General features: G+C 36.1%; 2 protein-coding genes across 2 annotated transcripts; one reads left to right on the top strand and one right to left on the bottom strand.

The window, feature by feature from the left end:
* Positions 1-593: 593 nt before the first annotated feature.
* Positions 594-1079, top strand: LOC133325575 (uncharacterized). The gene has a single exon (XM_061534315.1). The coding sequence runs from the start codon at positions 594-596 to the stop codon at positions 1077-1079; it is 486 nt and encodes a 161-aa protein (XP_061390299.1).
* Positions 1080-2722: 1643 nt separating this feature from the next.
* LOC133325576 (protein clueless) lies at positions 2723-7050 on the bottom strand. Its single transcript, XM_061534316.1, has 6 exons — positions 6092-7050; positions 3798-6018; positions 3598-3723; positions 3266-3481; positions 2979-3190; positions 2723-2918 (listed from the first exon to the last, which is right to left on the bottom strand). Exons 1-6 carry the CDS (start codon positions 6940-6942, stop codon positions 2723-2725), a joined length of 3822 nt encoding a protein of 1273 aa, XP_061390300.1. The 5' UTR covers positions 6943-7050.
* Between the last annotated feature and the right edge of the window lie 6438 nt (positions 7051-13488).

Consider the following 13488-nt stretch of genomic DNA (forward strand, 5'->3'; position numbering starts at 1 on the left):
CCTATATAAAATGTATTATTGTGAATTGACTTCCATTATGAAAACGTAAACAAAGTCGAAATTTTTGACATTAGACTTGAGAAAAAACAGCTGTTTTCCGATTTCGATTGCTATCTTGCTGACCTTATTAATAGATCTTGTTTATAGGCCATGTTACAAACATGGCCAATTAATAAGGTCACCAACATGGCCTATAAATAAGGTCACCAAGGGAGACCAGCTGATTATCGATACCTCTCAAAATGCATTATTGTGAATTGACTCCCATTATGAAAACGTAAACAAAGTCGAAATTTTTGACATTAGACTTGAGAAAAAACAGCTGTTTTCCGATTTCGATTGCTATCTTGGTGACCTTATTAATAGATCTTGGTCACCAAGGGAGACCAGCTGATTATCGATACCTCTCAAGTTAGCTGTCAAAATGCATTATTGTGAATTGACTTCCATTATGAAAACGTAAACAAAGTCGAAATTTTTGACATTAGACTTGAGAAAAAACAGCTGTTTTCCGATTTCGATTGCTATCTTGGTGACCTTATTAATAGATCTTGGTTACAAATAAAACTGTTTCCTTGATAAACCCACAGAAGATGGAAGCACCTGAAGAAAAGTTACAAAAATATCGGATGAAGAAGAAACGACGGGAAAAGTTTCAACGATTTGTGGAAACAATTACGGGCTTTGCAATGACAGACAAACGAAGTGGAGAAACCAATGATAAACCAGAGCTTGTACGTCAGCAAACAAGTGTCCATTCTATTGATGAAGATTCATCCGAAGAATCTATCAGCAACGTCGATACAACTCATGAATCCCGAAATGATATCGTTTTGCGTTACTTACTTCGAGTAGCCTATATAGCCCTTTGGTTAATTTTATATATAATTGCAATCGAACTAGAATTTGGGATTGTGTATTTAATATTATCTGGATTCGTTGTCATGTACATTAATACGCGGACAGGACCAAAAAATCCTGATGAAGTCAGCGCTTATAGTGTTTTTAATAAGGATTTCGTGAGCATTGATGGATCCCTCAAAGCTGAACAGTTTGAACGAGAAATGGGAATACGGTGATTTTTTGCTATTTATTATCCACTATGTTTATGGAAATTTCTTTGTAATTATAATTATGAATGTAAAATAATATCTTACTGAACAAAAATCAAATAAAAAATTAAACGACCAAGTTGAAAGAAAAATGTCTGCCAATCGTTTCTAGAAGAAAACTATTTACAAACCTCCAGAAACAATTTGTACAATTTATTGGAATATCAAACATACTTACCTACTATAAGATGAAGCAAGTGTTGATGTACAACAGTCGATATAACATTTTCTCCTATGTACCGTTGGAAAATTGGGCGCCGCGAGTAGAATTTTTTTTCAATTTCAAAGGTTTTTTCTAAATAGGCAGATTTTGATCGTGGATTTAACACTTGCTACTGCTGACATAAGAATTTTCTTTTAATTTCAAATTGTAACCCAACTCCACACAAAGCAAACAAACAAAAGCCAAATGGGTTTATTTTTAAAATTGCATTTCAATTTCTAAAACTGCAAACATTTCATTCGATCGTCGCAAAAACGAACTAGTATTCATATTAGTTCTTGAAAGCAAATAACGAGTCCTATTCGTTATTACACTAAAAAAAATGCAAGCGCAAACGCTTGCTTTTGTCTTTGGAAAGGCATTTTTATTATTTCTAGTAATTGATTCTTTGCTGTTTATTTTATGTTTTACTTCTGAAGTAAATCGTACTTAAAATTCTTTCCCATCCCTCGATTAGTACAATTGATGACAAGTGTTTATAGGTTTTATAATAATGTTTTTTTTTCATTATTTATTTATATATTTGCATATATAGATGAATTCAACTCAACAAAATATAATAAAAATGATACATAATATTTTTTTTCATTGTCCACAAAAATTGAACACACTTGTTGCCACGAGTTGCGATTACAATCGCCAATTTTACAAAAATGACAATTACAGAATAAAAACCGCTTCAATTATCAAAAAATAGAAAATTTTATCATAAACTATGGCTATTAATTTTTGTTATAATTTTTCTTTTCGTTTTGTTTTTCATTGCAATGTATAAAAGTTTGATTTGTTGTTTTAAATACAGTGCTAACAGTGCGTCATCATTTCTGTAGTTTCAATAGTTTTGTTAACAGTAGCAATGCTTATTGAGATTAAATCTAAAAATTGCTAAATTAAAGGTGATAATAAAAAAAACAAATTATTTTCAAGAATATTCTTTCTTATTCTGTAGGCAAAATTAAAGAGCAATAAGCTCTCATATATAAAGAAATAAAATAGAAAACAAAAATATATGTGTGGATACAGCGCTTCTTCCTTCTCCTTCTGATAACAGACAAATGAAATGTGATTAAAAGTAGTAGTAATTGTTCTTGTTCTTGAATGGGCAACGAATTTGTGTTTTTTTTTTTTCGAAGACATCGCCCGGCCCTATTGTTGTAACATTAGTCTAGTTAACAATATATATGTGTGTGTATGCGGGTGTGTGTATATGATGTTGTAGTGGTTGTTCTCGATTTTCATGAATAATTCCCTTGATGTTCAAACTATTCACATTCGAAAACATAAGCTGCGGAAACTGTCCAATATTCAAGGAATATGGGTATCTACTATAATTAGTTATATATTTAGGATTACAATTAGTCTGGTTGGATGTTCCCTTTGTGGGTATTCAACTAGATGCGGCCTTCTCACCCGCATCAGTGCTAGTTGCTTCGTTGCCATTTGTTAGTGTTTGTTGGGCATCAGCAGCATCAGTTCCAGCATTGACGGTCAACTTCTTAAGCGCCTCAGTGGTTTCATTTACTTCATTGGTGGTCTTCAAATGCTTTTCAATTTCATTTTTCACTTGTGCGATATCCTTTTGGCTAAAAAAATAAACAAAAAACTTAAGTAAATTGAAGAGTTAAATTTATATATTTTCGTACCTAATTTGCACAAATAAAACACCATTTATGGTATTGAGCATGTCCAACACAGATCCCATTGTGGGTGGTTGAATATGGATTGGAGGCAGTCCTGTTGTGAGTTTACCGTTCGAATATATGTCATTCATTTTACGTTGCAAAAGCACAGCTTGTTGCGTTAAAAGTCTGAGGCATTCGGCAGACTCACGGGTCTTTTCGTGTGTTTCTCCCAGCTATTTAGGATATTTTTAAAAACAAATTAATAACAATAATTCTATATCGAATAATTTCCACGAGAAATATCTTACTTGTGACTTGTATATGGCATAGGTTTCCTTTTCGTTATTTAAGGCTGAGCGGAAATCACCCATGCATGACTGAGTCCTGGCTACCAGATGGTAACTAACAGCGACATGCATTGATTTGTTTCCATAATATTTCAAATTAAGTTTCAAAGCATGTTCAATAAAACGTAAAGATAGTTCATATTGACCGACAGCGTGCAAAATCAAACTTATATTACTCTGCAAAGAAAAAACCAAATACATTCAGAGCAGGTCCTCATAAAAATAATGACTGGAGCAAAGCTTTCCTCAACCATGTAAGACGAGTAATATACAATAATCATTTTGATACTCACATCGATAAGGGCGACTTCGGGGTGATCTTCACCACATATCAATACCAACAAATATCTGGCACGGTACAGCAACTTCAAGGAAGTGCTCACTTGACCATTTGCAAAGCAGTAGAGGGACAAATGTGTCTAAAAAAATAAAAAATACGAAAACAATGTGTGTGAATTACCGAGTTGCAGGTTCAATATTGGACATCACTTACATATTCTAAGATGGTACATGGATTATCGATGCCATTTACACGTTCACTCATAATGACCGCCCTCTGTTGAATGGCCAGAGCTTCTTGGGCGTCACCCAACAAATAGCTAAGGCGGGCCAACATACGAAGACACGAACGATTCTCGGAATGCATTGCGCCGAATACGTTGTTCAGCAAATTCAATGCTTCGCTTATCAACTCATAGCCTTCTTTGAATAGACCTTGTTGGATCTTTGATTGGCCCGACATATAGAAATTATAAGCATCGGAAGCCCGAGGATTGATGTGCTTCACAATGGGGAACACATTGAGAATATCCTCTTCGGTGAATGTCGATTTGTTACGTGACTCAAAATTGTATTCACGAAGCAATATTTGAATGCCCACCTTCAGGCAGAAGGCACGAAGTATGCTCACTCTTTGCAGCGAGTATTTCTCTATGGCAGTTTCTATCGAATCACAGCCAATGTCAAAGTCCCAATAGGATTTCGCCTCCTTTTTGATTTGTTGCCACAAAGTCTTTGGTGTCATAAGGGCCCAATCGTTGCTGTCATTGTTTGTGGCTTGACCATTCTTTTGGTTATTTTTGCCAGATGTTTTGTTCTTGTTCTTGCCGCGCTTAGTATTGGTGCCGTTGTTACTGTTCTTATTCAATTCTTCGGCAGCGGTGTTGGGATTCGCAGGTCCAGACGAGAGGAAGCAATTTAAAAAGTGACTGATTGCAGCCGATAGATGCATAGCATCTGTATTTTGCATGTATGCGTAGTATATGTGTTTGGTAGCGCGAATTATCAACTCCATGACAGAAATGCGGTGCAAATATTCCATGCGTGGCACTTCGGCCAGCATTGTGATCACTTTGCCCAAGTAACGTACATTGATACCATGACTATGAAGGGCCTCGGTAACACTAGTGCCGTCCATGGGAGGCGAAGTATGGCTCATGTGTTCTTTAATAAAGGCAGGAATCTGTTTCAACACCAAAAATTCGGCGGCTTCTTGTACCAACTTCTTTTGTTTAGCCAACGAGTTGCCCTCTTTGTCGTCAACGTGGCGAATGCCTGGAGAGAAGACATCTGGATTGAAACGGAAATCGAATTCCTTCTCCTTGAGAGAGCCAACAGCGGCGCAAGCGCGTTTAACCACTTCGGCTGCTTGAGTTTCATCAGCAGTTGCCACACTGGATTGGGCTTCCTTAATAGCGTCGTAGGCATTTTCAATAGCCTCGGTGCTATCCACCTTCTCTTCACTTTCGACCTTCTTTTGTTCGTTGTCTGTTGGTTTTTCATCTTTGGTTTCTTCTCCCTTTTCTGTGATGGCGGCGGTGGCTTTAGCTTCTTCTTCCTGAGATTTCTTAGTTGCATTCAATTGCTGCAAGTGTTGAGCAGCATTTCTTATAAAACTAACATAACGATCTTCAATAAATGCTTCTAACAATTCCTGGCGCAAACAAGACAATTTGTGCTTGTGCTCAATGGGGAAACCCATGGCCTTTAGTTCGGGACACAATTCAATGTCTAATTTTAGGAAGTTTACATCTGGTGGGAAAGTTCGCAACAAATCCAAAATATAATGGCGACCATCATTTCCTATTATACCCTTGCATTCGACTGAAGAACACAATTCGACGGGTTCGTCCCTTTCATTTAGAACAGAATGTGGCAAGATTTTCAAGTGCTTTCCAGCCTTGCGGAGTAGCTCTAAATATTTGGGATGGGAGAGAACGGTCTTGCCAAAATCAATGCTTCCATACACTACAGACTGCTCTTGGTCTCTTTCCAAAATACCAGGAATAATAGACTGGGCAGTTACTCGGTAGCCGCGATAGTCCACCACCACAGTGCCCAATGTGTACAAACCCTCAACATCGACGGCACTGTAAACACGAACACCATGCAAATCATTGCGGGGTGCTACGAAAGCAGCAACATCACCACCCAACTCTTTGTAGTGGTCGCGGACATCGAAACCCAATGAAAAGAATATGTTATTCCAAATAAACATCTGCATCTTAGGGTCTTCCCCTGGGTTAATGGCTAGAACATTGCCATCAATTACAGCCATTGCTCCTCTCGTGGCCGCAATAACAAAATCGCCATGAACTTTAAATATAGCGCGTTCCCGCAATAGTCGTTCTGGCAATGTCTTTCTGGGCAACTCCCTTGTGGTCTGCAGTTCTTCGTTCCAATCTCTAGTTTGGCCAGGGATATGTTCTTCATATCTGAAAGAAAATTAACCAAAAAAATATGTGTGAAAAAATAAGGAGGGAAAAATTAACTCGTGTGGAAGCGTACCCCAATTTTGAAGAGAAGGCATCTTCGGCACGTATTGCGTCAATTGTGTGCTCCAATTGAGGTGCTGTCCATTGGTAGACTTGGTAGGGTGTAGCTACCCTTTCAAATGCATGGCGTAATGTACGCTTCTTCTGCATTTGTTGGAAGGCACGTTTGAAAGATGGTGATATTTGCGATAGCAAATCGATTAGGGAGTGACTTAAATGGCTGGGATTGTCTGGTTTTGGATTAAATACATCATCAGTTGATTGGTTGATATAGAAACCCTTAGGACAGGCGGAAATATGGAAACGCTTATCTTCCATTGTAACGACATACAAATACATAAGGTCACCGTGGAGCTTGCGTGGACCAGGTGGTGGATTCCATGCCGATGTTGTGAGAACCTTCAAAGCTTGCGGTCCCTTGGAGTTCTTATTTACTCCAGGCTGCAGGGGTTGTAAAGGCGCTTCCTTCACACCTGGCATAATGTACTCTGGTGGTGTGCAATCAACAGAATCTGGTCGAGATTTCTTCTTTTCCAACAAGTCACCCTGAGTAATGGAGTGTAAGAATGTCAGTGAATTACATTCGACACCATTATATGCATCCGCTAGATCCATGCTTTTTAACAAATCTCGGACATGGCGAACATGAATTCTTGCCTCCCGCATTGTGTAGGGTTCTTCTACGACTTTTATGGTCGAACCATTTTTTAAGCCTTCGATGGTTTTCAATTCAGCAAAATTATCCAAAGTAACACCGTCTAATTGCAATGTGAAACATGTACGATGACATGTGTCTTCTCTATCCATTAGCAATTGATGAATTTCCTGGACAAGTTCCATGCTAGATAGTTGGACTGACCACATTTCTGCACCGGGACTTTGAATGTTCACAGTAATACCGTTGTCATGGAGAGCATCTAAATTGATGTCTTCTTCGTAGGTTTCTTCTCCCTCGGGTACAGTTACCTCTTCCTTTTTCTCGGCCACGGCGACATCATTTGCATTCGTGTCTGTTGTGGCTCCATTAGTTTTCACATCTGTTTTGTTATCGACATTGTCGCCATTGACAATTTTTTCGGATTTAGCCGCCGCATTTTTTGAATTTTTGCCTAAAAGAAATACATTGGAAAATAATTATTGATGGAATTTTATTAAGCGTTATATAATTCAATCTTTTTGCGTTCCCAAGAAACCTAACATAAACTAATATAACTGCCTGACTTAAATATTATTAATAAATTTTATATTTGCTGCTAGCTGACCGAGACAAACGTTGTTTTGCCCTCAAATGTTATTTTCACTGGAAGTCTGGTTCCATTGCAATGTCATGGCAGATTTATATTTCGAAGAAGAATAAAAGGTCCACTAAATTGATATTATAATTTTTGTTCAAATGCAGATTACTGAAGCGGAATATTGTGTCATCTGGGGGACGAACTTCACATTACACAGAAACACTCCTCACGCCCCATAGAGCATGTTAAAGTTTGGTCAAAATCTATCCAGTAGATTTCGAGTTTAGGCTATCACGTCCATACACGTAATTTGTATATATATTTTAATTTAATTTCATTGGAAAGAAGTCTACAGTTTGAAACTTTACTTACAATAGGAAATTGTAAACAGAAATTTTACACAGACCCAAAATCTCATTGTAAAAAATATAAAATTATGTACATAAATGCCTGACTTCAGTTATTGAGGTATTTCCTTATCATTAAATTAAATCGCGCTTAAAGGTCCATATAATAAATGACCTAGTTAATGAAAACAAAATCAGCAAAAACTACAGAAGGTGTATACTAGGGAAGAAACTACATATTGTTAGGTTATAGGTTGTCAAAGACATTGGATTCCATTGTTCCTGCCTACTCTTCTTCCTCAAATAAAAAATTGTCTGATTCAGCAATGACCTGTAACGATCCCTACTGTAATCTTTAACTCTGTCTTGCCCATAGAAATCATTTTTTAGATTGTACGGTTAGAAATTAAAGTCCAAAAAGAAGAAACCTTTGAAGGTTGTATGGAAAAAACTCCGCCACTATAGAAAAAACTTCTCTGAAAAGGATGTTCTGATGTGATAAGAAATGTCGAACCTTGGCACGTTTGAATTTAATTCGCAGATGCAATTTCGCAATACTTTTGATATATAAAAGGCCTAGTAGCTAGAGCTTAATTTTTGTTATATTTGTAATTTATTTCTAAATATAATTTTCAATATATAACCAGTAAGGAAAGTAGTAAAGTCGGACGGGGCCGACTATGTGATACCCTTCACCACTTTGGGTATATTCTACATATGTATCCTAACAGACATAGCTTGTTATTATTATAGACGTAATTCAGTATGCTATGCTGAATTCCGTGCAAATCGAAAGATATATAGGGTCTTTGATGCACCAATTACCTTAAATAATATATATATATATATAGGAGCTATATCTAAATCTGAACCGATTTTCAGAAAACTCTGCACACATCATTCAAGACTATGCCTATGCTATGCCAAATTTCGTGCAAATCAAAAGATATAAAGGGACTTTAGTGGACTATTTACCTAAAACCGGGCGAAACTATATATGGGAGCTATATCTAAATCTGAACCGATTTTCACGAAACTTTGCACACCTCATTCTAGACTTAATTCAGTACGCTATGCCAAATTTCGTGCAAATCGAAAGATATATAAGGACTTTGGTACACCATTTACCTTAAATCGGAGGAAGATATATACGGGAGCTATATCTAAATCTGAACCGATTTTCACGAAACTTTGCACACATCATTCTAGACTTAATTCAGTGCGCTATGCCAAATTTCGTGCAAATCGAAAGATATATAGGGACCTTGGTACGCCATTTGCCAAAAATCGGACGAAACTATATATGGGAGCTATATCTAAATATGACCCGATTTTCACGAAACTTGACACACATCTTTCGTGGCTCAATTCAATACGCTGTGCTAAATTTCGTGCAAATCGAAAGATTTTCAGGGTCTAAAGTCCGTAAATCGGGCAAAAATATATATGGGAGCTATATCTAAATATGAACCGATTTTTCCCAATTTCAATAGGGTTCGTCCTTGGGCCAAACAAATGAGCTGTGCCAAATTTCATCCAATTCGGATCATAAATGCGACCTGTACTTTGTTTACAATTTAACATGGACAGACGGACAGACGGACGGACATGCATAATTCGACTCAGAAAGTGATTCTATGCATATTCTCAAAAGGAACCATGGGTCTATCTCGATTATTTTTGCCTGTTACAAACATATGCACAAAGACATAATACCCTGTACCACAGTGTGGTGAAGGGTATAATGAGAGCTATATCTAAATCTGCACCGATTTTCAGGAAATTTAACACACATCATTCTAGACCTAATTCAGTACGCTACGCCAAATTTCGTGCAAATCGAGAGATATATAGGGACTTTAGTGCACCATTTACATTAACACGGACGAATATATATATATATATATATATATATGGGAGCTATATCTAAATCTGAACCGATTTTTACGAAACTTAGCACACATCATACTAGACCTAATTCATTAAGCTGTGCCAAATTTCGTGCATATCGAGAGATATATAGGGACTTTGGTGCACCATTTACATTAAATCGGACGAATATATATATGGGAGTTATATAGAAATCTGGACCGATTTTCTCGAAACTTGGCAGACATCTCTCTAGGCTCATTTCAGTACGTTATGCCAAATTTCGTGCAAATCGAAGGATATATAGGGACTTTGGTGCACCATTTACATGAAATCGGACGAAACTATATATCTAAATCTGGACCGATTTTCTCGAAACTTGGCAGACATCACACTAGGCTTAATTCAGTACGTTATGCCAAATTTCGTGCAAATCGAAAGATATATTGGGACTTTGGGGCACAATTTACATGAAATCGGACGAAACTATATATGGGAGTTATATAGAAATCTGGACCGATTTTCTCGAAACTTGGCAGACATCTCTCTAGGCTCATTTCAGTACGTTATGCCAAATTTCGTGCAAATCGAAGGATATATAGGGCTTTGGTGCACCATTTACATGAAATCGGACGAAACTATATATGGGAGCTATATCTAAATCTGGACCGATTTTCTCGAAACTTGGCAGACATCACTCTAGGCTTAATTCAGTACGTTATGCCAAATTTCGTGCAAATCGAAAGATATATTGGGACTTTGGGGCACCATTTACATGAAATCGGACGAAACTATATATGGGAGCTATATATAAATCTGGACCGATTTTCTCGAAACTTGGCAGACATAATTCTAGACCTAAATGATTAGGCGGTACCAAATTTCGTGCAAATCGAAAGATATATAGGGACCGTTTACATTAAATCGGTTAAATATATATATGGGAGCTATATCTAAATGTGATCCGATTTTTCCCAATTTCAATAGGGTTCGTCCTTGAGCCGACTAAGTGACCTATGTCAAATTTCATCCAATTCGGATCATAAATGCGACCTGTACTTTGTTTACAATTTAACATGCACAGACGGACGGACGGACATGCATACATCGACTCAGAAAGTGATTCTATACATATTTTCAAAAGGAACCATGGGTCTATCTCGATTATTTTTGCCTGTTACAAACATATGCACAAAGACATAATACCCTGTACCACAGTGTGGTGAAGGGTATAAAAACATTCAAAACACTAGTTTGATCTTTCATGTAGCAGCTGATAAGTTGTGTTGCTAATGCTGAATAGCTTTTGTTTCTATTATTCTTGTTTTTACTATAATTAATTTATAAATATTAATTCGAAATTTACAATGCACTTCTTCAGACATTTTTCCTATTTGAAAAATTATAAATAATTATAATTGTTACAGTATGCGACGGTTTTTGAAACATATGCTATAAGAGAGTGTAAAATTATTTTATGTTACATTTAGTAAAAATATTAGTTCGACCAAATATCGTAAAGACATAAATAGTCCATACGACAATAGCTGAACAATAATCAAGACAATGACTATTTTTATACAAAACTTTCAGGTCGATTATCGATTGACAATTGTATATCAGTTGTATATATATAATAGAATTTTCAAAATAATGTAATACATTTGTTTGTTATTTTACACTCGCTATTATGTATTGAAGATATGCTCTCATATCTCCCTGATTTATCACACAACCACACACATTGTTGTTTTTTTGTGCATGCTTTGATCAGTTCACGCACCATATACACTAGAAAATGAAAACAAAAGACAATATAGGAACCCCCTACCCCCACAAGTCACGTGTAAAGTATATATGTACAAATGTGTATCAACTTGTATATACAATACACATATATTAATTAAATATAAGAGAGTATTGGATTGGATTGTGAGTGAGAGTAAGACTGATTTGTGTACTCATTTGCCGGTGGTAAGTGTAATTGAAATTCTACATGATAACCTGGAAGTCAGTCCGCCCTACATATCCCTCGATAAGATTATTATTGTGTATGTTATGTAAAACGTTCTAATACTACAGTAAGCTCCAAACAAAACATATGTACTTAGTTTATAAAAAGGATATTGTCGTGTTGCCTTTCTGTCGTATGTGTTTTACTAGATCTATTACCAAAGTGAATAATTTACAAGTTTCACAAAGTTCAACCATGTTCTGGGGGAGATGGCGGCACTATGTAAATTATGCACGTGTTAATTGTAGGTTAAAACAACAACGACTACAGAATGAATAGCTATTGCCGGCATATGCAAGTAAATGCTTAACATGTTCCGACGACATACCACACACACTTCACTATGGACGACTGTCTGGGGCTATACTAATCAATATTGTGCAGTCCAATACCTCAAAACGGCCAGCGGCGGATAACTCTGAACAACAATGGGCAAAATAGCTAACTAGAAATTACGTAATTGTTATGTGATTGTTTTTTTCCACATCTTACATTATAATTGGGTGACATATTCTTCATGGAAAAGAATAACTATGCGCATTTATTAAATGGATGCCAGCATAGACTTCTTGAATTCTAAAGCTTCATTACCAAGTCCATTCATCTGAATTAATATAATATGTGGGAATGTCGGTTGTGTATGTTTGAACATTAATTGATGTACGAACCTTTTTTCTTCAAATCGTTCGATTGTTCTCCTTTTGTACCCTCAACGACTGGAGATTGGTTGTTCATTGCTTTCTTATCTGCTTGAGATGTTCCATTGGAATCAGATTTGTTTTTGCTTTTATTGTCTTTTTCCAAAGCCATTCTAACAGTCAATCTTTTCAATATTTAATCGTAACTAAATTTCTGTGCGGTTGCTTCGAAGCTCTTTGACCGATAAATGGATGTTACACAACTTCTCACCGAATTTCTCGTTAGTAAAAAAATGAAATATCAACAAGACGTCTTGTGAACTCCCGAACAAATAATTAGATATTTTTCATTCACAATTGTCTCTAGAATTTGTTTTTTATTTAAATTACATTTATTTAAGCACGATTCTGCCGAAATTCAATAATTCTTAAACTCATGTGTCCTCCAACTAATCTAGGGACAAGTAAATCGACTTTCGACTATTCGATTAATCGACTTTTTGTTCTGATAAGTGAAAAAGTCGAAGTCGACTTTTCAAGCGGTGTACACACTATCATTTTTGAGTGACAGTTTCGATAACTTATCGGTTGTTACAGTTTTGTTGTGTTGTTTGTAGCGGCCATATTATCATTCATGGCTTTTTTCAAACCGACGTTCAAATTTATAAATTGTGCTAATAAGATACCGTAAAAACGAAATATATTAATAAAAATGGATGACAAAAAATTGGCTGTGCATTTTTGCGTTGTAAGATGGCGAAAAGAAAGTTATTTAAAGAAGGAAATGGCTGAAGAAATGGATAGCCTCGCGAAAACACAGGCAAATTTTTATTTGGCAAATACCAAGTTTGTAAGCGAGAGGGGTGCGAGGAAGAAAAACAAAACTTTGACTGTTCAGAATTTGCGGTACACGCAAATTTTGCTTTGCTCTGTTCGTTGAAAACAATTTTATTGACATTTCCTTTTTAAGCTATTCGTTTTACGGACACACAGCCGGCTTTTGTTTACAAACCTGTTGCTTTAATTTGTGCAAGTGAAATTTAATTTTTAATTTTTGCAATTTATATAACGGAATATATAAAAAATAAATAAAATTCTTTAAAATGCAAACACTCTTGACGTTTTTTTTTCTTTTGTATTTTGATTCACAAATTTGGCCAAGAAAAATTTGCTAATGGAAAAGCAAGCGAAAATTTCAAAAGAGAAAACAAAAAAATTTGCCAAATAAAAATCTGCCTGTGGAAAAGGGGACTAAGCGGTGTACACACTATCATTTTTGAATGACACTCTTGCTGAAATATCTGTTT

This window comes from Musca vetustissima, unplaced genomic scaffold (genome assembly GCF_032173495.1).
Source record: "Musca vetustissima isolate MV318-11 ecotype Yass unplaced genomic scaffold, APGP_CSIRO_Mvet_v1 utg74295, whole genome shotgun sequence".
Lineage (NCBI taxonomy): Eukaryota > Metazoa > Arthropoda > Insecta > Diptera > Muscidae > Musca > Musca vetustissima.

What these genes read in the sequence shown, in the direction of transcription:
- LOC133325576 (XM_061534316.1), bottom strand. Translation starts at nt 6,942, where the DNA reads ATGTGGTCAGTCCAACTATCTAGCATGGAACTTGTCCAGGAAATTCAT. An exon ending in ATGCCATATACAAGTCACAA is followed by an intron (nt 3,191 to 3,265) that starts GTAAGATATTTC and finishes TATCCTAAATAG; the next exon opens with CTGGGAGAAACACACGAAAA. An exon ending in GTTTTATTTGTGCAAATTAG is followed by an intron (nt 2,919 to 2,978) that starts GTACGAAAATAT and finishes TTATTTTTTTAG; the next exon opens with CCAAAAGGATATCGCACAAG.
- LOC133325575 (XM_061534315.1), top strand. Translation starts at nt 594, where the DNA reads ATGGAAGCACCTGAAGAAAAGTTACAAAAATATCGGATGAAGAAGAAA.